The sequence below is a fragment of the Coenobita brevimanus genome, chromosome 48 (genome assembly GCF_032717465.1).
Source record: "Coenobita brevimanus isolate Jiangsu-jjx chromosome 48, ASM3271746v2, whole genome shotgun sequence".
NCBI lineage: Eukaryota > Metazoa > Arthropoda > Malacostraca > Decapoda > Coenobitidae > Coenobita > Coenobita brevimanus.
Window position 1 is genome coordinate 13,131,652 of NC_137001.1, and position 24,127 is coordinate 13,155,778.

Here is a 24,127-nt window from a genome sequence, read left to right on the forward strand (position 1 = left end):
CACCTACAAAGGAAATAAAAGCAATACGAAGTGGCAGGAAAGATGGGAGAAATAAAAAGAGTTGAGGGCAGGCACAGAAAAAGAATGATAAAGGCTAAGGAAGACGTAGGCAGCACTACATCAAGTGAGCGGATGATGGTCGCCACCACCTACCACCTTGTTAGTACATCTCTTTGTTAGTACATCTAATAATTTTTACGTTTTTACCACGGTTGGTCATCGCTTTAGCTGTGGGTGTGTGGTTGAAGGTATCTGCTGGTACCATTTAATCCTTATTTTACGTGTTTTTCCCACAGGCTGGTCATCTCTTATACCGTGGGTGTGTTGCTGCTGTTGTGTCTGTTCTACTTCTCCGGCCTGGTTGTCTATGCTGCCTTCAGAGGCTGCGATCCCTTGGCATCAGGCAGGATACAGAAACCCGACCAGGTGATCCCTTACCTGGTCATGCAGAAGCTGGGTCACCTCACTGGCGTTCCTGGGGTCTTTGTGGCAGCTGTCTATGGCGGCGCCCTTAGGTGGGTGACGTAGTGGTTCTTCCTTTTCTTATCAGCAGCCATTATTATCACCCACATCCTTTATCATCACTCACATCCATCATCACTATCCATTATCATCACCCACATCCTTTATCATCACTCACATTCATCATCCACAATCATCACTCACATCTTTTATCATCACTATCCTTTATCATCACTCTCACATCCTTTATTTTCACTCTCACATCCTGTATCATCACTCTTACATCCTTTATTATCACTCAGTGTTACCAGTATCTACCCTGCATCGCATATATATTTCATATTCATATTCCATCATCCGCGCCCATACTAGCAGACTGAGGCATCCCCACAACACATAAGATACTGCCACATGAGTTTAGTGAAGCATTATTTCCGTCACTCTGCAATATACACACACAGATTGGGTCTTTCCCTTCTTATATTTTTTTTCCCTCCATAGTTAATGTGTACAAGGGGAAGGGTGACGCCCTGGAAAAAGGAAATTATGGAGGCATAAAGCTTTTACACCAAATAATGAAGGTAATGGAGAGTGTTCTAGAGGGTATGATTAGAGAAAGAGTGAATATTAATGAGATGCAGTTTGGGTTTGTGCCAGGCAAAGGGACCACTGATGCTATATTTATTGTTCGACAGCTTCAGGAAAATATATAGGAAAGAAAAGGGAACTGTACTTTGTTTTTGTTGATTTGGAAAAGGCCTTTGACAGAGTCCCTAGAGAGGTGGTGAAGTGGGCAATGAGAACGCTTGGGATGGAGGAGTGGCTGGTTAGGGTGGTTATGGCCATGTATGTGCAGGTAAAGGTGAATGGAGATTTGAGTGATGAGTTATCCATGAATGTTGATGTGCATCAGGGGTCAGTCTTGATCCTCTTGTTGTTTATCATGGTACTTGAAGCCCTCTCACGTCACTTCAGAAATGGACTCCCATAGGAGATGTAGGCTGATGATTTGGTGATGACTGCAGAGAGTGAAAGGGGGGACGGGCGGAGGAAAGATTTACGAAGTGGAGAGATGGTATGGGGAACAAGGGCTTAAGAGCAAATGCAGATAAAACAAAAGTGACGATATCTAGGGCTGGGAGCGGTACTGTCAAAGAAGAGGGAGAGTGGCCATGTGCAATTTGCCACAAAGTCGTGGGAAGTAATTCCATCATGTGCAGTGTCTGTGATATGTGGGTGCATGAGAAATGTAGTGGTATTAGAGATAGACTGCGAGTTAATGCTGATTTCATGTGTGTCGAGTGTCGGGGAGAGCAGGTGGAGATTGTCAGGCATGAAAGGATTGAGCTTGTTGGTGAGTCTCTTGAGTGTGTGGAAGAGTTTTGTTATTTGGAAGACATGTTATGTGCTGGAAGTGGGCCAGGAGCTAGCTCTGTGGCTAGAGTGGGGAGTGGTTGGAAGAAGTTCTGGGAGCTGTTGCCTCTCCTGATATTGAGAAGGCTCTCCCTCCATGCTAAGGGATCTTTGTAAGCAGCATGTGTTTGGAGTGTAATGCTGTATGGTAGTGGGACTTGAGCAGTAAGGGAAGAGGATAGTCGCAAGCTCAAACATATAGAAATGACAATGATTAGGTGGATGTGCAGTGCGTCCTTGAATGTGAGACCTGGGGGGGTGGGGGGCTAGGTTACAGTGGAAGAGTTGAGGGATTGGATGGGACTGGAGTGTATTGGTGCTGTGATGAAGAGCAGTAGATTGAGATGGTTTGAGTATGTGTAGAGGATGGGGGATGTTAATTGGTTGCAGAAAGTGAGAAGTGTTGGTGCTGGGGGTAGGGTTGCGAGAGGTAGACCGAAAAAGACCTCGGACGAGGTCACTAAATGTCACCTAAGGGATAACGGACTGAATAGGGAAGCTGTCAGAGATTGAACAGCATGGACAGCCGCTAGTAGATGACCAAGGCCGATTCATGCAAACGTTTTAGATCCTTCAAAAATGAATGAACGATAAAAAGTTGATACAACCTATTCACATTGGGTGTTGGGTTGTGAGAGGCAGACCGAAAAAGACCTGGGATAAGGTTACAGAGTGTGGCCTCAGGGATAATGGACTAAATAGGGAGCTGCCAGAGATCATGTAGCGTTGAGAGACACCATTACGTGACCAAGGCCGGAGGCATCTGAATCTTTAACTAATGGTCATGGATATCCATCAACTAGACATTTGCCTGGAGCACTGAACACTGCAAAGCCGTGGTAGTTACTGCAGTCACACTGATCTCCTTTCCCTTCCCAAACAGGGCTAACCAAACACCTTGTCCAGTCAGGAGGAATTATACCAATACATTGAACAGCTTCTGCTACTGCAAGTAATCCCCATATATGGCTTCTTCCCCAGCTTTGATCAGTTTGGCCGGATGCCACAAAGACCAGTCGCCCTACCACTTTTCACCCTTGTCACTGCCTTCTTGTATTCATATAAGGAAGACATGGCATTGTAGACTGGTGGGATGGCAGCTAGCGACAGCACATCAGCCGATGGAAGCTCCATGCTGGGTTCTGCTATACACAACTACTTTAAGTATTCAGGCTAATGAGCCCTCTAGTCACTCACTCTAGACACAAACCATCTATCTACTGTCTCAGCCAAGTTAACCTGAGAGGCAGGTCTGGGGTAGAGTTTCTTCAGGGCTTGATAACAGGTCGAAGGTCATTTACAGTAAAAGACCTCCAATTCGACCATCAATAATCCAAATATCTCAATACTCCGAATATTGCAAGGCGATTTTTTTTTTCTAGTCTTTTTCAAAAATTTCTGGGCATTATCTAAAGATTTATGTGGCTTGGACTTGCTCTTCGACATAGATGTACCTGCCAGCAACTATTCATCTACAATTCTTTGCATTTCCGGTGAGTAAAACAATAACCCATATCATTTTAAGTGTTTATTTAATGATCCTGTATATATTCTAATATATTCTAATGTTTTCAGAGGTCCCCCCAGTAGTCCGAAAAAAAAAAAAATATCCGAAAGACCCTCGGTCCCCTGGCATTCGGATTACAGGACTTTTACTGTACTTGAAAGCCACCCTCTAACTCCTCAGGAATTTCCCTGACATACCAGTCTTTGTCCGTTCTTGGTAAAACTCTTGACCGACAAGCCAGAAATCTTTGTGGCCCTCAGTCCCTAGCCAGTCTAGAAGCATAACCCATCAACTGTTGCTACCATCCCTGGTGAGACAAATCCTCTACTTGATCTAGAGCACTCAACAACGCATTCATCAGCTTCTCCACAGTAACACACTTATGAGTACCCAACCACTCAAAAGGGTCATCAACAGCACTGACCACACCAAACTGACTCCTGACTGCCACTACATACTCATCAGTGCATTCCATACTCAAAACTGAATAGTTATGTATGGCATTCCGAGATTTACCCATATTTCATCTGTAGCATTAGAGCAGCAACATCAAGTCTGTGAACTGCAGAAAAGGACTCTGTTTTCCTGAAAACCAAGCAGTTCTACAGGATGCTCCAGAGTTCTTACAACAAGGTTTTCAGTCTCCTTAGCAACTCCTTCAAAAATGGAATAACAAGTCCAGTAGTGAAGATAAGGCTTCTGGAATCTGGATGCAGAAATTTCCAACATATGGGATTTTTCAAAATACAAAAAGTTAGAACTATTGGAATTCCTGGTTCTAAAGCTATGGGGACCTACTTAAACACAATCCTCAAAGCATTCCCTGTCAGTGCCAGTAACTGCACTGAAGTTGATAAGGCTAAAAGTGTATCCCACAAGGGACACTGTTCCACACCTGAGTTGAGGCTGGTATGGAACAGGTCTTTTTCTTTGAGATAACTCATCTCAGTAAGCACATACACAGCAATATGAGAGATAATGCCATAACTGAATCATACATAACTCTGTGCAAGAATCTTCAATACAGTGCAATCATTTGCTAATTCTTTGCTTCATCAGTCTCCACATCTTGATGTCTTGTACACACCTTTGTTTGTCCATCTGTTTGAACTGCTGTACTGTATCTCATTCTTCCATCATCTACTGTACATGTATTTCCCTCACAAAAATATAAGTGTTTCACACCAGAGGCAGTCTACAGTTCTTCGAGGAAACAACTCCATTGTGCTTCTGTTTTCAACTACATCAGTTCTTATCCAAATGATCCAAGGATATATTATTCCACATTTCTCAATATATCACTTTCCTTTTTTTTTTTTTTTTTAATTACTATCGTCAGTTTCTACCATCCACATGACAATGCTGAGCCTAGTATATATTCTTTTTTGAAGTTTTCTTGGAGCCATTTTGTTCAATTTCCTTCTTCATATCACAACTTTCAGAGCACACATTAGCCTTCCACTTCATGTGACTATGTGCCACATTTCAAACTTTAGCCTTTACTTACATTAGTCATGCAAAAAAATAATCATAGATTATAAATGTCTTGATAAAGTTATCATCTATGTATTTACCAAACAACACATGGGGTCAGGGTGACACAGTGGCAGAGCGTCGGACTTGGGACTGGGGGGTCGTGAGTTCGAGCCACGCCTGGTAGCTGCCATGCCGGGAGAGGTAGTGCCCTCCTGTCACCTAGCAGTGCTATATGATCTAGTAAGGTCTAGCTCGGGGGAAAATTTCCCTTTCAAACAACACATTCATAATTATCAGTATCCCACTTTCCACACAGTTCGCTGTCCAGCTACGGTAACTCTATGGCTTGCCTGCTGTGGGAGGACTTTCTGAAGGATATTCCATACTTCAGCAAGATGTCAGATGCCTCAGCCACCAGAGTCCTTAAGCTCATATGTAAGGCTTTCTTCTCATGTTATCAGCAATAATTCTGCAGTTTTAAGAAGGCCATAAACTCTTTTAAAAATCATTCCCTGTGTTGTCAATACACACTCAGCACTGCATGTTGTCCATGGCATTTATAATTTTATACAATGGAACCAGATTGTATCATCAGCAGAGAGTATTGCAAAACACTTTCCTTACCTTCTGGTAGACACTGTCTTGTGACACTGTGTATTTATGTTGCATGTTGGTGGCAGCTGTGGTGATAGGCCTGTCAGGCATCTGTGTGGGTGTGCTGGCAGGCAACCTGGGCAACATCTTCCACGTCATCGCCAGCATTTCAGGAGCTGTCATGGGACCAATCCTAGGCATCTTCCTGGCTGGCATGTGCACACCCTGGGTCAACACAAAGGTGGGCACAGGTTTACACTCTCCACATAAAAATATTATTTCATTTCATCATCCAATCCTACGTTGCCCCATGAGGAGCATATTATTAATAGTAAAAAAATTATACATGTAACCTACAACTACAGGGATTTACTGTATCTTGCAGGCATTACCTCCCACACAGGGTTTTGAGAAGGGAGGGGGTCTCAGCTCTTTCAAAACTAAAGTTTACCCTTCCCTAATGGTCAGACACATCACGCAGAATAAGTAAATGCAAATCATTACCTTCTTGTGAGTGGTGTGTGAGAGGGAAGTTGTATAAAGATGGCTGCAACGTTGGCTGGAAAGGTCATTGATTTGTGAAACATAATGTACAGCATGCACAGGGCTAGCCAGACGCCACCAGAACTGTACAATCGTTGTATTATTATGGCAAAAGCAGCACAGATTACTTCATATAAATCGTGACATAAAATAATTATTGCTAATTCTTTCACTCTTACATAACCTAGTATTTCATAATCACTGTACATCTTGAAACTCAGATAGGGAAGCAAAGATGTCACAGGTTTTATAACTTGCTGTTCCTCTCATTTATCATACATTTCTTCATAATCACTTGCATTGTAAATGGATGTCAATTATTTCAATACACTGCTGTGTAATTCTTGTGGATTTCATATTTTTCACCAAAAAAACTTTTGTACTTTACAATAATGCACAAAGGAAGAATTATTTGTATCATTATAATTAGCTACAACATAAGTTCAGTCCTCTCTACTGCTCTTATGCTCATACCACCAGGGTCAAGGTTACTCTCTCTCTCTCTCTCTCTCTCTCCCGTCACCAAATGTGTCTTTTATTATCACATTTTTCTCCCAGATTGGAACTTGACATATATAAACCTCATGCTGACAAATTTATGATCTTTCATTCCTCTGCTATACATCATACATCAACAGAGCAACTCCTTCCTTACGCTGTCCACTCACGCATATATACCTGACCTATACATTTCACACCTTCTCACTCCTCCACTTCATGCCCGTTCATCCTTGCCTCACGCAGTGCCAACGCAACATACCTTGAATTCCTTAACACATTCACCATATTCACACCTCATATCAAAAGGCCACACGAACTAGCTTATTACTAGTGCAGGACCTAGATCAGAGGATTGCTGCAAAACTGCCGAGAGTAAGAATAGAGGATATGGGACTGTTATCTCAGTTGATCCTCTTCCTTTTTAATATCAGGTCTGCTGGGAATATGGAGTGCAATATTATAACACATGCAAGTAGTATTTTATATCAACTGATGTCCACATAAAACCACAGAAATTCATATGACCAAACCACAATCTTCAGGGTGCAGTGCTAGGATTCCTGGTGGCTTTCTGTTACAACATTTGGGTGGTGATGGGCAAGTTCCTGCGTGGGGGAGGACACCCCGCCCACCTCCCCCTTTCTGTTGACAGCTGTCCTGAGAACCTCCTCCACCCTGTCAACGCCTCCATCGTCGCCTTCATCAACAACATCACCACTGCTACACCCAGCACCAATCTCACCACTGACCCGACTGCAGATTTCACCACTATAGCACCTGACACTAACAGGTTAACAAACAGTGTCACCAAACATGAAACTTTCTCTTTAACTACAAGTAGGGAGGGGTTTCAAGAATACTCCCCCAGTATCCCTGCTTGTCGTATGAGGCGATTAAAAAGGTTTGTGGTGGGTTAGTGCCTCACCCCGTAAAAAGAACTAACTAAACAAGCGAACAAAGCGCCCTGGACCAGGACGGACCATACATTGATGACTAAGGAACGGACAAAGGATATTCTAAGGGTGGGGACATGGAATTTGAGAGGAGTGAATGATGAAATGAAAGAGAGAGAGACTGTTCAGGTGCTTGAGCATGCAAGAGTACATATATGTGGATTAAGTGAAACTAAACGGAGAGGTGAAAGGGTGAGAGAATGGGAATATGATTTAGGAATATGTGCAGGAGTTAATGAGAATGAGAGGGCAAGAGAGGGAGTATGTCTGATGATAAGCAAGAAGTGGAAGGAGAATATAAGAGAGTATAGAACAGTGGGTGCAAGGATTGTATGGGTGAGGATGAAAGTAAGTGGACAAGCTTAGGCGATTGTATGTGAGTATGCGCCGACAGAGGACCGAGTGGCAAGAGTGAAAGATGAGCTTTGGGCGAGTGTAGAAGCGTGTATGGACAAGTTTGAGAGGAGCAAGAGAGTGTTTTTGATTGGAAACATGACTGGAACGTTGGGAATGTACAAGTGGATCGAGTGGTTGGTCAGTGGGGTGTGCAAACTAAAGTAGATGGGAATGGTAGTGCTTTGGTGGACATCTGTGCTGGTAAGGAGTTGGCAATAGCCAACACCTTCATTAGGGATAAGATGATCCACACGTATACATGGGGAGTCATGAGGAGGACGGGACGGTGAACTTGTTGAACGAAAGGCAAGGATAGATTACGTGTGTGTGGATGAGCGAATGAGAAGACAAGTGTTGGATGCAAGGGTGTGGAGAGGGTTGAGGAATGGAATCTCGGACCATCACTTAGTGATGGCCAAGGTAAGGCTGCAAAGAAAATGGGTGCAGAGACGAAGGGGAAGACAGGAGGAAACAGCTCCTGAGAAGAGTGGAGAAGTTGCAAGATAGTGAGAAAATGGCAGAGTATAAGAGCACACAGGAAGAAAGATTGGGAAGGTATGAGTTAGAGCAGGTGGAAGAGGTACAAGATGTAAGATATTCATGGAAGAGATAGGCACAGCGTGTGAGGTGGTTTATGGAGTTAGGAGGAGATGCAGGGGTGTGCAAGGGACAGCATGGTGGAATGATGAGGTGAAACGAGCTGTGGAACAAAAGAAGACATATAGTGGCTGGCTAGAGGGTATAGATAGAGGAGAAGATTAGAGAGAGAAGAGAGGTATATGTGAGAAAGAGAAGGGAGGTGAAGAGATTGGTAAAGGAGACTAAGAAGAAAGTGGATGAAAAGTTTGGGAGGAATCTGAGTGTTAAGTGGAGGGTGAGTAAGAAATTGTTTTGGAAGGAGGTAAAGAAAGTAAGACAGTGTGAAAGGAGAAGTAGTAGGAGAGTGAAAGTTGGTGGAGAAGAGAGATATATTGAAGAGATGAAAGGAGCACTTCGAGGATGTGTTAAATGTAAAGAGCGAGAGCAGTGCGAGTATAAGTGGTTGGGAAATGCCTGGGAGAAGAGATGAGAGGAGGGAGGAAGAGATCAGTACGGCGGAAGTAGTGGAAGCAATAAAGAGGATCAAGATGGGAAATGCCTCAGGAATTGATGGAGTGTGTGGTGAAATGCTGAAGTATGGGGGTGAGATTCTTGTGAAGTGGATATGGAAGTTGTGTAGACTGGCTTGGGAAGAGGGAAGGGTTCCAGAGGACTGGAAATCAGGTATAATTGTTCCTTTATACAAAGGAAAAGTGGAGAGAGAAGTATGTGGTAACCACAGGGGTATTTGCCCTCATAGTGTGACTGGAAAAATATATGGTAGAATACTCATTGATAAGGTTAAGCATATGACAGAGGAGCTAGTTGGAGAAGAACAAGGGGGATTTAGGAAGGGAAAAGGGTGTGTAGATCAGATATTTGTTCAAGATGTTAAGTGGAGAAGTATCTAGAGAAGGGAAAGAAAGTGTATGCTGCCTTCATGGACTTGGAGAAAGCTTATGACAGAATAGATAAGCAAGGTATGTGGAAGGTATTAAGAATATATGGAGTAGAGGAAATTGCTGAGTGCTGTGAAAAGTATGTATGAGGGAGCTAGGGCTGCGGTGCGAGTGGATGATGAGCTGAGTGAGTTCTTTGATCTAAATGTGGAACTGAAACAGGGATGTGTGATGTCTCCATGGCTGTTTAATATATACATGGATGGGGTTGCAAGGTAGGGCAGTGGATGTGGGGGTGGCTCTAATGAATGAGGGTAAGGTTTGGAAGATTCCAGTGTTGCTGTTTGCTGATGATACAGTATTGTTGAGTGAAGATGAATGGGAGTTGCAAGGTTTGGTGAACGTATCTGGGACAGTGTGTTGGCAGAGGAATCTGAAAGTTAATGTAAACAAGAATAAAGTTATGGTGTTTAAGTGGAATGAAGGCACAGAATGCACAGTGAGGTTGGATGGTGAGGATATGGAGAATGTGAGTGCATTCAAGTACCTGGGTTGTGTGATGAGTGAGGATGGAACTTTTGGGGATGAAGTGCTTGAAAGGGTACCGCAGGGAAGGAAGGTTGTTGGTTCACTGAAAGCAGTGATGAGAAATAGGGAGGTGAGTATGGAAGTTGAGAAGTCACTGCATGATAGTATTGTGATCCTTATCCTGACGTATGGAAGTGAGGCGTGGACCTTGCAAGAGGGAAACAAGTAAAGAGTGAAAGCAGTGGAAATGAGTTACTTGAAAGGAGCATGTGGAGTGACATGGAGGGACAGGTTGACGAGTGAAGAAGTGAGAGAACGTTGTCGGGTGGATGTGGATGTGGTTGAGAAGATTAGGAGAAATACACTGAGGTGGTTTGGACCTGTGGAGAGAATGGAGAATGAAAGACTGACTAAGAGGGTGTATGTAGGTGAGGTGGAGGGGGGAGAGGGAGGGGAAGATCAAGGATAAGGTGGAGGGATGGAGTTGAAAGGTATATGAGGGAGTGGGGAGGGAGTTCGGAGGAGTGCAGTCAAATGGTGGGTGACAAAGCGACTTGGAGGAGTTTTGTCTGCAGCCACCCTTTGTGGGACCAAAACGTCGGGGAGGCGGTGGCTGAATTTGTAGAGAGGAGGCCTGCCGTCCTAATGGACCCAGGATCGAATCCCGGCTGGGGCAGGGAACAGTTTAAGGATTTGAATTTCCTAAAAGCAGACTTTCCTGATCTACCAGAAGACCCGCCGACATGTCGTAAAAATACCCCCGCTAATACCAATACACCAATCCTGTATGAGACAGCCCTAGCATGTATTCAATATGGATGGTGGGTGTTAGCTCCGAAGTGGTGACATGTGGAGGTGTAGGAGGACTACTGGGCCTTGGGATAGGTCACTGTCCCTGAGAAATAGGCCCTGAAGCCTTTGCCCTGAGTCGGACACGTAAAAAAAAAAAAAAAAAAAAAGATTCAACATGAAAGGAGAATTACTCATGAAATTATTTTTTGGTAAAAAGTAAAGCAAGAGAGGATGTTATCCTCTCTTGCTTTACCTTTGAGTTTTCTTGAGCTTCATCATTTTCATTATCATCATCTCAACATTTTTTCCCAACCAAGGATGCAGTGAGACAGGGCCAGAGGGCAAAAAAGAAAAAATGGCAGGAGGAGAACTGATCAACAGCATGCCTAGTTAAATGAACCACATTCTTATTTACTCACCATTCAAACTCCTGAAATCCTGACTCCACATCACAAACATAACTTACCACACTTATGCACTTCACCTTATTGATCGGCTAGAACAACTCTGGTGACTGTCAAATCACGTGGTAAAAACAGAGGTGCCAAATCACGTCACACTTTAGTACAAAATTCTTTCAAGCAGTTTGATCCCCTGACAATTTCCTAACCTTATCAACCTCCATGCCTCATTTTCTGCCACATTCCTTCACCATATCTGTCCACCTTCTTGGTCTTCCATACCTCCTCCAACCTTCATGTTTAAACACTTATACCCTTTTCGCTATACTACAGTATTTACATCCATCCTCTTCAAATTACAATACCATCTAACGACACACTCTACTGTCCATAGACTTCCTCACTCCACATCTTTCATGACTCACACTATATTTCTCATCCCATCCACATTTCACACTGATTCACCCCAAACTACATTTCTACTGTACTTACTCTAAGCTTTTCATTTCATACCAATGTAACACTCAAATGTTACTGTGGGCACTGAAACTCCTGTATGAAGTCCTCAAGCATAGCCAATATACTTGGACCTGTTACACATCATTATCTTCATAGCACTGTTACGGAACAGAGAAAACTGTCCCGCAAAGTTCCAGGTTCAAAACAAAGAGTTAGGTAAAATTACAAGTTAAAATTTAATGCTCAAACTAACAACAAAATATTCAGGACTCATAAGGATAATGTAATGGAAAAAAACCGGTTAAATATATGGTTAACTGCAATAACCTCTATTAACACGAAATTAGCAAGAGTAAATTTATCTAAGTCAGCCCTAATAAAATGAAAATACCAGATAATACTCAGTGAATGCAAGATATATTATTACAGATACAAAAAATTATTAATAATGACTGACATCCAAACTTTACATTAATCACAAAAACCTCACTAGGCCTACAAATTAACACCTTATACTATACAGTACAAGAACAAAATGTAATAACACTCATACTCAAATTACACAGCAGTTAGATGGCTGGAGACTTCCTGAGCACTCACAATAATAACAACTGTACAGGGGAGGACAGAGATGTGAGCAAAATTGTAGGACTACATAATAGATAGATAGATAAATAAATAGATAGAGAGACAGATAGAAGCAGGAAGTCAAATGATGAGAAGGTGTTGTGTCTGCGAGAATCGAGCAGTGCTAAACATGCTTACACCCTCTTAACACTGAGGAAAGCTGACGACAGCGGCCAGTAAGGAGATGATGCAGTTAGCTGTCAGCAGTCCTCTCGTGAACAAAGATCCACGAGGAACACACGTGACACACCCCTGCTACACCAGATTTTAGGAAAGAGAGAGTAGAAGGAGACAAGTGACCCTAGAGAGAGGTCGAGACGGAGATTAGCCACCGAACAGGCTAGATAGAAGGAGACAAGCGACCCTAGAGAGAGGTCGAGACGGAGATTAGCCTTAGAATAGAAAGAGAGAGAGATAGCGAGACAGGGAGGTAGCTACCCGGGACTTATACTCTTCCCATGGGAGAGACCTGTTTAATATCTCCAAGACAAATAAAAAGAGTCCCATATTATTCTTTACCTCTCCCGTCACTACATGACATCTGGTGGGGAAACTACTACAAGATATAAAAACCGCTCGACCACAAGTCTAAAATATACTTCTCTACAAGTAACTACAAAGTCTTTATGACAAAATGAGGAGTAGATCTAAGTGGCAATTTTAATGTAGAGACTGAGCTCATTATATAGGGGCCAGCAGAGCTTGATACAACTTGTAAGAAGGACGCGCAAATGAGGCCAGAGGGGACAAAGAGTTGAAAATCCTGCTCTGAACAACAGAAAGAACGACTTACTCTACTATAAGGAAGGACGGGGGGAGTGAGGTAGAACACGCTCGTGATCAAACATGCAGCATACTGTACGTTAGAATTACACAAAGGATGATGAAATCATAGGCTATGTAACACCTCCACCACAAAGAAAAAAGAAATTTACAAAGGAAATTTCTTATTACTCTAAAACAATCTGTCTAAAGTCCAGATAAGCAATCTGCAATAATATTTTCTTTCCCCTTGACATGTTGTATGTCTAATGAATACTCCTGAAGAAGTAGACTCCATCTTGTCAATCTCTGATTTTTATCTTTAAACTTACTAAGGAATTTCAGTGGGTTATGATCGGTATAAATGACTATGGGGTCAAAACCAGAACACAAATAAAATGAAAAATGCTGCAAACCCAAAATCAAGGCCAAAAGCTCTTTCTCAATAGTTGAGTAGTTCTTTTGAGGTGGAGTGAACTACTTACTGTAATAAGATACAGGGTGTTCAATACCCTGATCATCCTCTTGCAGCAAAACAGCCCCAGATCCTGTATCACTTGCATCAACAGCCATCTTAAAAGGCTTAGCAAAATTTGGAGTAGCGAGCACTGGCTGACTTAATAGGATAGCTTTAAGTTTGTTGAAAGACGATTCACAGTTATCGGTCCAGACAAATTCAACTCCCTTTTTCAGTAGGTCTGTAAGTGGTGATACAAGAATTGAAAAGTTAAGAACAAATCTCCTGTAATAACCTACCATTCCCAAAAATCTTTGTAGCTCTTTCCTACTTTTAGGTCTGGGAAGATCACTTATAATCTGAACCTTAGCTCCTGGTGGTGGAACATTTCCATCACCAATTACGTACCCAAGGTACTGAACTTTAGCTTGACCAAACTCACACTTTGATAAATTAGCTACAAGATTAGCCTGAACAAACGCTCAAGAAATTTACTGACATGGCATAGGTGATCTTTCCAGTTGTCACTGAAGATTAATACATCATCAATATAAACAACACACCCTGCCAAACCCTCTGTTACAACATTCATGAACTTCTGAAAAGTGGCTGGTGCATTCTTCATACCATATGGCATTACAGAACATGCAAAAGTCTTTCCTAGTGTTACAAAAGATGAGCTCTCCCTAGCACGTTCAGTCATAGGTACTTGCCAGTATCCCTTTAACAAATCAAACTTACTTATGTACCTAGCCTTTCCGATCTTGTCTATGCAATCTTCCACACGAGGGAGAGGGTAAGTGTCTGTTTTGGTTATCTGATTAACACGTCTGTAGTCGATGGAAAGCCGCTGTGACCCACCTGGCTTAGGGACTAGAGTGACAGGAGAACTCCACTCGCTCTGACAGGGCTCAATCATCTTGTGGTCCAACAGGTATCCAAGCTCCTTCTGGATGAGAGGAACTTTCACTGGGTTCACACGGTAAGGAGGCAATTTAATTGGCTTTGCGTCTCCAACATCGACATCATGCATCAACACAGTGGTTCTTCCTGGAGTGGCATGGAACACTTGCGGGTACTCCTGCAGTAATGCCGAAAACTCCTGCCTTTCCTCGGGAGGTAGATGAGAAAGCTTAGTCTGGAGATCATTCATGATATCAGGATTCTTTCCCAAACTATCACTCAGGCTCATGCTGCATGGGAGAACTTCACTTGCAGGCTCGGGTGGAACAGCTACAGTGCAGACTGGATTATTTTCGTCCCACTTGTGATATAACTTTAGCATGTTGATGTGACAAAGTTGCTTGTTCTTTCTACGATCTAGTGTGGCGATGACATAGTTGACATCACTGAGTTTCTTCTCCACGAAATAAGGACCACTAAACTTGGCTTGAAGAGGTTGCCCATGTACCGGTAGCAGAATCAAAACCTGATCTCCTGGCTGAAAGTGGCGTAACCTGGACTTCTTATCATACCAAGTCTTCATCTTCTCCTGAGCAGCTCCTAAATTCTCTCTCGCCAGCTGTAAAGCAGTGGACAGCCGTTCTTTGAACTTCATCACATACTCCAGCAGGTTGACGTCATCTTCCTCCGACAGCCAGCATTCCTTGAGTAGCTTAAGGGGTCCTCTTACTTCATGATCAAACAGTAGTTCAAAAGGTGAGAAGCCCAGTGATTCATTTGGAGATTCTCTTGCGGCAAACACAACGAATGGAAGACCTTTATCCCAGTCTTTCTGATGTTCCAAACAATATTTCTTGAGCATCGATTTGAGTGTTTGATGATATCTCTCCAACGCTCCTTGGGTCCGGGGATGGTAAGCTGAAGACGTGATCTGGGTGATGCCCAACTCTTTCAGAGACTGCTTGAAAACATTTGACATGAAATTACTTCCCCGGTCTGACTGTACCTCCTTGGGCAGACCAAACTTTGTGAAGAACCCCAGCATTTCCTTAACCACGTTCTTTGCTGAGATATTTCTAAGTGGAATGGCTTCAGGATAACGAGTAGCCATATCAATCAGGGTCAACACATAAGAAAATCCTGAAGAAGTCTTAGGAAGAGGGCCCACAATATCCACCAACACACGGGTGAAAGGCGCCTCAAAAGGAGGAATGGGAACTAGAGGTGCAACCTTTTCAGTCTGATTACACTTCCCCACAACTTGACAGGTGTGACAAGACTTACAATACCAGGAAACATCCCTGAAGATACCTGGCCAGTAGAAGTGTTTCAAAATGCGTGCCACAGTCTTCCTCACTCCAAGGTGTCCTGCCAAACTGGAATCATGAGCCACTCTAATGATATCCTGCCTACAAACACGAGGGATGACAACTTGATGTACAACCTCCCATTCACAGTCGGCTGATGCTGTTGGGGGTCTCCACTTCCTCATAAGTACTCCTGACTTTACATAATAACAAGTAGAAGCGCCAGCTGACTCTTCCTCACTGCAAGCAGAGTTAGCTAGACTTTTCAACTCAGGGTCAGCAACCTGCAACTCAACCAACTCTTGACGAGACAAATTATCAACACTACGGGGTACTGCCTCATCTGGTGAGTGGTCCAAATTAGCAAGAAAAGTGTCAGCTAGGATAACATCATCATCATCATTACCCTCTAAGTCACCAGTAACTTTAGACTTAGCCCTAGTGACAGCACATGCACAGGGAACACATCAGGGACATCACAATCCTGGGCTGCAGCCACTGGCTCACTAGACAACTGAGGAGCTGGACACACTTGACTTCCACCAATATCATTTCCAAATAAGAAAGTTACACCTGACATTTGGAGTGTCTCAACCAACCCAACCATAACGGAACCATTAACCAAACCAGACTCTAAATTCACTCTGCACAGAGGGACAGAGAAGTAATTATTCCCTACGCCTTGTAAGATTACAGTTTCATCAGAGGAATTAACATTAGAGCCTAGAACACTGGTCAGCATAAGGGATTGGCAAGCACCTGTATCACGATATATTTAAACTGATTTCCTGTTATTACTGTCCAGAGGACTGACAAAACCATCAGACAGGAAATTAGCATATGAACTCTTGAGAGTGTCATCCACGTTACTGCTCAAAAGAGGAGCTCCATCATGAGAATTTAATTTACCCCTCAAAGCAGGTTCAGTTAACTCAGTTAAAGAATTCTGGGAACTCTCAAGGGTGGACACTAGACCAATTGACTGAATATTTAAAGACTCCTTTTTGTTCACATCACGCTGTCTCCTGAAACATTTCTCCGTAGTATGACCAAGCTTACTACAATAAGTACATTTACTTTTCCGAAATCTAGAGGTGAAGCTGATATTTACTTCCTGAGAAACATCATCTTTATTCTCTTTCCTGTTACCTGTACTCTGAGTAGAGGCAACGTACTTACACTCAGCTTTCCTTTTTTCTCTAGAATATCTCTTGTGAGTGAGAACATAATCATCAGCTAAAACTGCAGCATCAGACAAATTATCTATTCTTCTCTCATCAAGATATAGGCTTACATCTTTATAAATACACCTTTTGAAGTCCTCCAGCAAAATCATCTGCTTAAATTTACCGAAATCAGAATCCACATTCTTAGAATTTAACCACTGCTCTAACAGATCTTCTTTGATTTTTGCATACTCAACATGGGATTGCTTATCTTGCTTATAAGTTGTCCTAAATTTTACTCTATAGGCTTCAGGAACAAGCTCATAGGCCTTAAGAATCAAGCTCTTTACTACATCATAATTATCAGATTTATCCTGAGGCAAAGATGCATAAGTTACTTGAGCTTTACCGGTGAGAACAGTTTGAAGGAGTACTGGCCAATACTTTTTGGGCCAATTAAAACCTGTAGCTACCCTCTCAAACAACTGAAAATACTTTGTTAAATCAGATTCATTAAAAGGAAGGACAAGTTTAACATTTTTAGCCACATCAAAATCATCAGAGCTAGATGATCCAGTTCCACCTTGTTTCATGCGATACTCATGGTCTGCCTGAATCTTAGCAATTTCAGTTTGTGCCTCCTGAATACGAGCCTGAGACTCAGCCTCCTTAGCACGTGCCTGAAACTCAGCCTCCTTAGCACGTGCCTGAAACTCAGCCTCCTTAGCATTTGCCTGAAATTCAACCTCCTTAACACGAGCCTCTTGCAGGGCTAGCTGTAACTTAGCTAATTCAATCTGCGTTTGCTCATTTGGAGGAGTTATATTAAACAAGCTTTCATTAATCATGTGAACAATTTGATCTTTAGAATGATGAGAGCGAACAGCAATTCCCAATTGTTGAGCAACAAGCTTAAGTTCATTCTTTGTTCTGTTTTCTACATCACACACTGTTTGCACATTTGACAAAAAATCTTTGGCTTCATCAAGCGTAGTAATAGTAGACATCATGAATAAATCACAGTCACAAAATATCAAGCAATATCCTTATGATAATATCCTGATAAGAGGTCGCCAAATTTATGTTACGGAAGAGAGAAAACTGTCCCGCAAAGTTCCAGGTTCAAAACAAAGAGTTAGGTAAAATTACAAGTTAAAGTTTAATGCTCAAACTAACAACAAAACATTCAGGACTCATAAGGATAATGTAATGGCAAAAAACCGGTTAAATATATGATTAATTGCAATAGCCTCTATTAACACGAAATTGGCAAGAGTAAATTTATCTAAGTCAGCCCTAATAAAATGAAAATACCAGATAATACTCAGTGAATGCAAGATATATTATTACAGATACAAAATATTATTAATAATGACTGACACCCAAACTTTACATTAATCACAAAAACCTCACTAGGCCTACAGATTAACACCTTATACTATACAGTACAAGAACAAAATGTAATAACACTCATACTCAAATTACACAGCAGTTAGATGGCTGGAGACTTCCTGAGCACTCACAATAATAACAACTGTACAGGGAGGACAGAGATGTGAGCAAAATGAGGAGTAGATCTAAGTGGCAATTAATGTAGAGACTGAGCTCATTATATAGGGGCCAGCAGAGCTTGATACAACTTGTAAGAAGGACGCGCAAATGAAGCCAGAGGGGACAAAGAGTTGAAAATCCTGCTCTGAACAACAGAAAGAACGACTTACTCTACTATAAGGGAGGACGGGGGGAGTGAGGTAGAACACGCTCGTGATCAAACATGCAGCATACTATACGTTAGAATTACACAAAGGATGATGAAATCACAGGCTATGTAACACAACTGACACTATATTTTCCTGTGAGACTCTACTTTTCCTTTCCTTTGCACATTTACCACTCTCCGCTATACCACCACTGTACTGAATCTCTGTCACCAATTCAAGTCTCTCATCATACACCATCACAACACACAGGGAGTCACCTTCTTCCTCAGCAACCATCACTTTGCTATCATTATCATATGCTTTCAGATCACGATGCTCACAAATATTTACAACAGTCTGCACCAATCTTCAAATCTCTTGTTCGGCAGTTAACACAGCATCATCTGCCCAAACCATGTTTGAGATAATCCACCCTACACCACTCGTTACTGTCCTCATCCCTCTCTCAATAGCTTGACATTTTTTTTAATCTCTAATAAACCCATTCATACACAATATATGATATGTACACTGAAAAGCCATGAGTATGTTACACATACGAGATCTGTTCAGAAAGTATCCGACCTCTGGCTCTAAAAAAATAAATAGCTAACCAGTTGAGCTACGAGACTAATCCCACTAAAAGTAGATAGCTTCTGACTTGACAAACGTAGCCCAGCATTCTTTCCACTGGGTGAAACATTTTTCAAAGTCGGTTTTCAATATCTCCTGCAGGTGAATCATTGCGTTCGTAATGATCTCTTCTCTTGGATGAACATTGCTCAACACATGTTGGAGTGTGCAAATCGTGCTCCAGACCTGAAGATTGTTATCACTGGAGATGAAACTTGAGTGTACGAGTACAATCCAGAAACCAAAGCACTGTCGTCCCAGTGGAAGCATGCAGGGTTCCCTCGGCCAAAAAAGCACGACAGGTCCACAGCAAGGTGAAATGAACTTGCATGTTGACATTTTTTTTCGACTACCATGATGTTGTGCATCACGAATACGCACCGGAGGGTCAGACTGTCAACAAACATTACTACTTCCACGTTTTCCGTTGTCTCCGTGATGCAGTTCGGAGGAAGAGAGCAGACCTTTGGAAAGCAGCAAGTTGGAAGCTGCAATATAACAACACCCCTGCTCATTCTTCTCAACTGATTCAGGAATTTTTAGCCAAGCACAACATCCCACAGGCCCAGCAGGCTTCCTACTAGCCAGACATGGCTCTGTGTGACTTTTGGTTACTTCTACAGCTCAAAACTGCACTGAAGGGTTCTTGATTTGAGACGTGAGAAGATATCATGATGAATGTGACGAAGCACATGCAGGAGATACTGAAAACCGAATTTGAAAATGTTTCAGGGAGTGGAAAGAATGCTGGGGTACGTGTGTCAAGTCTGAAGGGTCCTACTTTGTGGGTGAATAATGTCCGAGCTCAGCATGTTACCTATTCAATTTTTTGGAGCCTTAGGTTGGATATTTTTTGAACAGACCTCGTACTTATCTCACTCTAACACTGATATTAAATCACACTCTTAAGACTGGCAGTGCTTTAGTGGACACTTGTGCCGGGAAGGGGTTGGTAACCTCTTCGGGTACAAAATGATTCATAGGTATACATGGCGAGTGTTGAGAAGGGTAGGTGATGAACTGAATGAACGGAAGGCAATGACTGAGTATGTGTGTGTGGATGAAAGGATGCGAGGGTGTGTAATGGATGCAAGAGTATATATAGGTTGGGGGAATGGACTTTCTGACCACCACTTGGTGGTGAAAAACACTGTCCAAGTGAAATGGAGAAATAGAAGAAAGGGAGGACAGGAGGAAGTAGTATATGCAAGGAGAGTGGAAAGGTTACAAGAGGATGAGAAAAAGGCAGAATATAGGAGAGAAGCAGAGGAGCAATTGGGTAACTATGGATAGGAACAGATGAGAGACGTGGAAAGCGTGTGCAAGATATTCACGGAAGAAATTTGTGCAGCATGTGAGGTGGTGTGTCGGGTGAAGAGAAGACGGAAGGGGGTGCAAGGAACAGCATGGTGGAATGGAGAGGTGAGACAGGCTGTGGCACAAAAGAAGTAAGCATATAGTGAGTGGGCGAGAAACAGGATGTGGAAGAAGTTGAGAGACGGAAGAGAGACTATATGTGGAGAGGAAGAGAGGGATGAAAAGATTAATAAGACAAAGAGTAAGAAGAGAGTGGATGAGGAATTTGGAAGGAATTTGAATGTAAAGTGGAGGGAATGTAAGAAAATGTTCTGGAAAGAGGTAAAGAGAGTTAAACAGGGTGGCAGTGAAGTTAGTTGGGGAGTGAAAGATAAAAATGGTAGATTACTAGTGCAAAAGGGAGAAAAAGTGACCAGATGGACAGAACACTTTAAGGAATTGTTGGGCATAGACGATGAAATTAATGCGAGTATAAGTGGCTGGGGCTGGGAGAAGGAAGGATGTGAGAAGAGAGGAAGAAATCAGTAGAATGGAAGTAGTGGAAGGAATGAAGAAAGTCGAAATGGGGAAAGCCCCAGGAATTGATGGACTGTGTGGTGAAATGCTGAAGCATGGGGGAGAGATAGAAGTAGAATGGATGTGGAAGATGTGCAGATTGGCCTGGGAGGACAGTAGAGTCCCGGAGGATTGGAAGTCAGGTATAATTATTCCTTTGCACAAAGGAAAAAGGGAAAAAGAAGTGTGTGGTAATTATAGGGGCATTTGTCTTCTTAGCATAATAGGAAAAGTATATGGTAGGATACCTATTGACAGAGTTAGGGAAATAACAGAGGAATTAGTTGGAGAAGAACAGGGAGGTTTTAGGAACGGAAGAGGTTGTGGAGATCAGATATTCATTCTTAAATAATTCGTGGAAAAGTTTCTAAAGAAGGAAGGAAGTTGTATGCGGCCTTCATGGATTTGGAGAAAGCATGTGGCAGGGTGGATAGACAAGGATTGTGGAAAGTATTAAGAATATATGGGGTAAATGGGAAGTTGTTGATTGCTGTGAAGAGTATGTATGAGGGTGCTAAGGTTGCAGTGGATGTGGATAGTGAAGTGAGTGAATTTTTCTACTTGAAGGTTGGATTGAAGCAGGGATGTGTCGTCTCCATGGTTGTTCAATCTGTATATGGATGGGGTTATAAAAGAGACACAAGGTAGGGCAGAGGATACTGGAGTGGCCCTAGTGAGAGAGGGCAGTGTTCGGAAACTCCCTGTACTGTTGTTTGCAGATGATACTCTGTCGTTCAGTGAAGACGATGGAGAGTTGCAAGGCTTGGTGGATGAGTTTGGGAGAGTGTATATGAAACGGAATCTGAAGGTGAATGTAGGGAAGAGTAAGGTTATGGTCTTCGAGAGAAGTGAAGTCAGTGAATGTACAGTGAGGCTGGATGAGGAGGAAATGGAAGATGTGAGAGCATTTAAGTACTTGGGTAGTGTGATGAATAAGGAAGGAAGTTTGGAGGGTGAAGTGCTTGAAAGGGTACAACAAGGAAGAAAGGTTGCTGGTTCCTTGAAAGCAGTGATAGGAAACAGGAATGTGTGCATGGAAGTGAAAAAGTTACTACGTGACACTACTGTGATACCAACTCTAACATGTGGAAGTGAAGCTTTGACCTTGGTGGAGGGACAGAAGTCAAGAGTGAGAGCAGTGGAAATGAGTAATTTGAGAGGAGCATGTGGAGTCATGTGGAGAGACAGACTGACAAATGAGGATGTGAAGGAGCGTTGTGATGTGGATGTGGATGTGATAGGAAGTGTTAGGAGAAACACACTGAGGTGTTTGGCGATGTGGAGAGGATGAAGTGAGAGACTGACGAGGAAAGTGTATGTGAGTGAGGTGGAGGGGGGGAGAGGGAGGGGGGAGCCAATGATGAGATGCAGGGTTGGGGTGGAGAGGTGTATGAGAGAGGGGTGTGTGAGCTGGGAGCGGGGCAGTGAAATGGTTGGGGACAGGGCAATATAGAGGCGATTTGTTTGTGGCCACCCCTTACGGGATTAAGGCGTCTGGGAATAGATAGACAGATAGACTTAAGACACCCTTACACAAGCCTGACTACCGTTATAAAAACTCCTAACAACAATCAATGGCTTTCTGTTCATACCATACATACACAAACCTTCCATATACCCCTCTGGTTACTTTGGCATACGAGTATGTTTTATTCCAAATCGTCACAGAAAATGAACTAAATAGGGAGGCTGCCAGATGTCGAGCAGCGTGGAGGGCTGCCATTAGGTGACCAAGGCCGATGGAGGCAAGCATGATGGAGCCTATATAAAAGATGTCTATCTTAAACATCTACCATTTCTTTTCACAAGAAGTTCCCATTGTTCCATTACAGGGATTTGATCCATAAATCCCCAACCACTAGTAAAACCATCCTGTTCATCAATCAGCGGGTGTGTTGATATATTGCCTCACGTACTCCATGATAATTCTTCCATATCAACTTTCGAGCAACAATGAACAGACATATCACAATAATTTTTGCACTCAGTTCAATTACTTCATTTTTTCTTTACATGGACATGACTACAACGTTTGATTTTATTCACTGGTAATGATTCAGAGAGTTTATTTCTTTACATATGCAAATGTTTGAGGGTGTGTGGTATGGTGCCAGCAGGAGTGAGGGCAGGACCGTCTATGATGTCTCGTACTGCTACTTCGGTATCACTGGCATCATCATGACCCTCATCATCAGCAACCTCATATCCCTCTGTACTGGTGAGCTGTCTTGCCGTTGTAATGTCCACTCAGCACTGGTTGGCCCGGGTGGGGGTGAGCCCACACCAACAGTCAGCACTGGTAATATTGTGATGGCACACCAACAGTTAGCTCTGGTAGCACTGACAAACTAGATGAAGGTACACTGACTAGCACCAGTAGTGGCAGATGGTGGTACTGTTTTTCAGTGATTGGGACTGGTAGACCAAGCTGTTCCTGGTAGTAGTACACCAACAGTCAGGGCTGGTAACATTGGTAGGAACAAGTGGTGATGCAGCAGCAGATTGGAATGACCGTGCTAGTATGGCTGAGTTGCAATGCACCAGCAGTAATTCCTGTTCTGTCAGCTACTGCTGTCATGAAGTACCGGTATGTTGTGAAAGGCGATTAGAATGGCAAGATCATAATTCTTGGCTTAGGTAATGTAGTTCCAGAGGACATTTTAATGTTCTGAACACAACTGTGTCACTGCTTCTCTATACAGACCCAACACCACTTTTTTCAAAACACATTTTTTTAAATAACAGAACAGAGGAAGGAAAAACAAATGAATAAAAATAATCCATACACCAGATTACTGGTGTCCTCTGTTCATACAATATCTGTAACAGTTAGACTTGAACAGCTGTAGGTTGAAGTTTGGAGGGAAACAACTCAAGGGAAGCGAGTTCAAAAGAGATGCAGTTTGGAGAATGAAAGAACTCTGATAGGCAAAGGTTCTGCAATATGGCTGAGTGACACTCCAGTCATGAGTGCTACCAGATGCCCGTGTAGCACGAGGGAAGGCATGGAGAGGTGGCAACATGAACGCAACTTCGTCTGAGCATTTGCCATAAAAATATCTGTAAAATAATGTAAGGGAGGCAACATTCCTTCTTAGTTGTAGGGGAGGTAGTTTATTTGTAACGGCAGGGTTGTTAATAATTATTCTAACAGCTTTGTTCTGAATTTTATCTAGTTCTTTTAATCCTAACTCTCC

At 42.6% G+C, this 24,127-nt stretch overlaps 1 protein-coding gene across 1 annotated transcript in view; it reads left to right on the forward strand.

Moving 5' to 3' along the window:
• LOC145399237 (sodium-coupled monocarboxylate transporter 1-like) overlaps nucleotides 1-24,127 on the forward strand; it is a 68,366-nt gene that overhangs the window by 36,335 nt on the left and 7,904 nt on the right. The window contains exons 8-12 of the mRNA XM_080271926.1: nucleotides 297-515; nucleotides 5,175-5,293; nucleotides 5,539-5,693; nucleotides 7,039-7,286; nucleotides 23,048-23,229. Coding sequence (XP_080128052.1) covers nucleotides 297-515; nucleotides 5,175-5,293; nucleotides 5,539-5,693; nucleotides 7,039-7,286; nucleotides 23,048-23,229 — 923 coding nt within the window. The remainder of the gene's footprint in view (nucleotides 1-296; nucleotides 516-5,174; nucleotides 5,294-5,538; nucleotides 5,694-7,038; nucleotides 7,287-23,047; nucleotides 23,230-24,127) is intronic.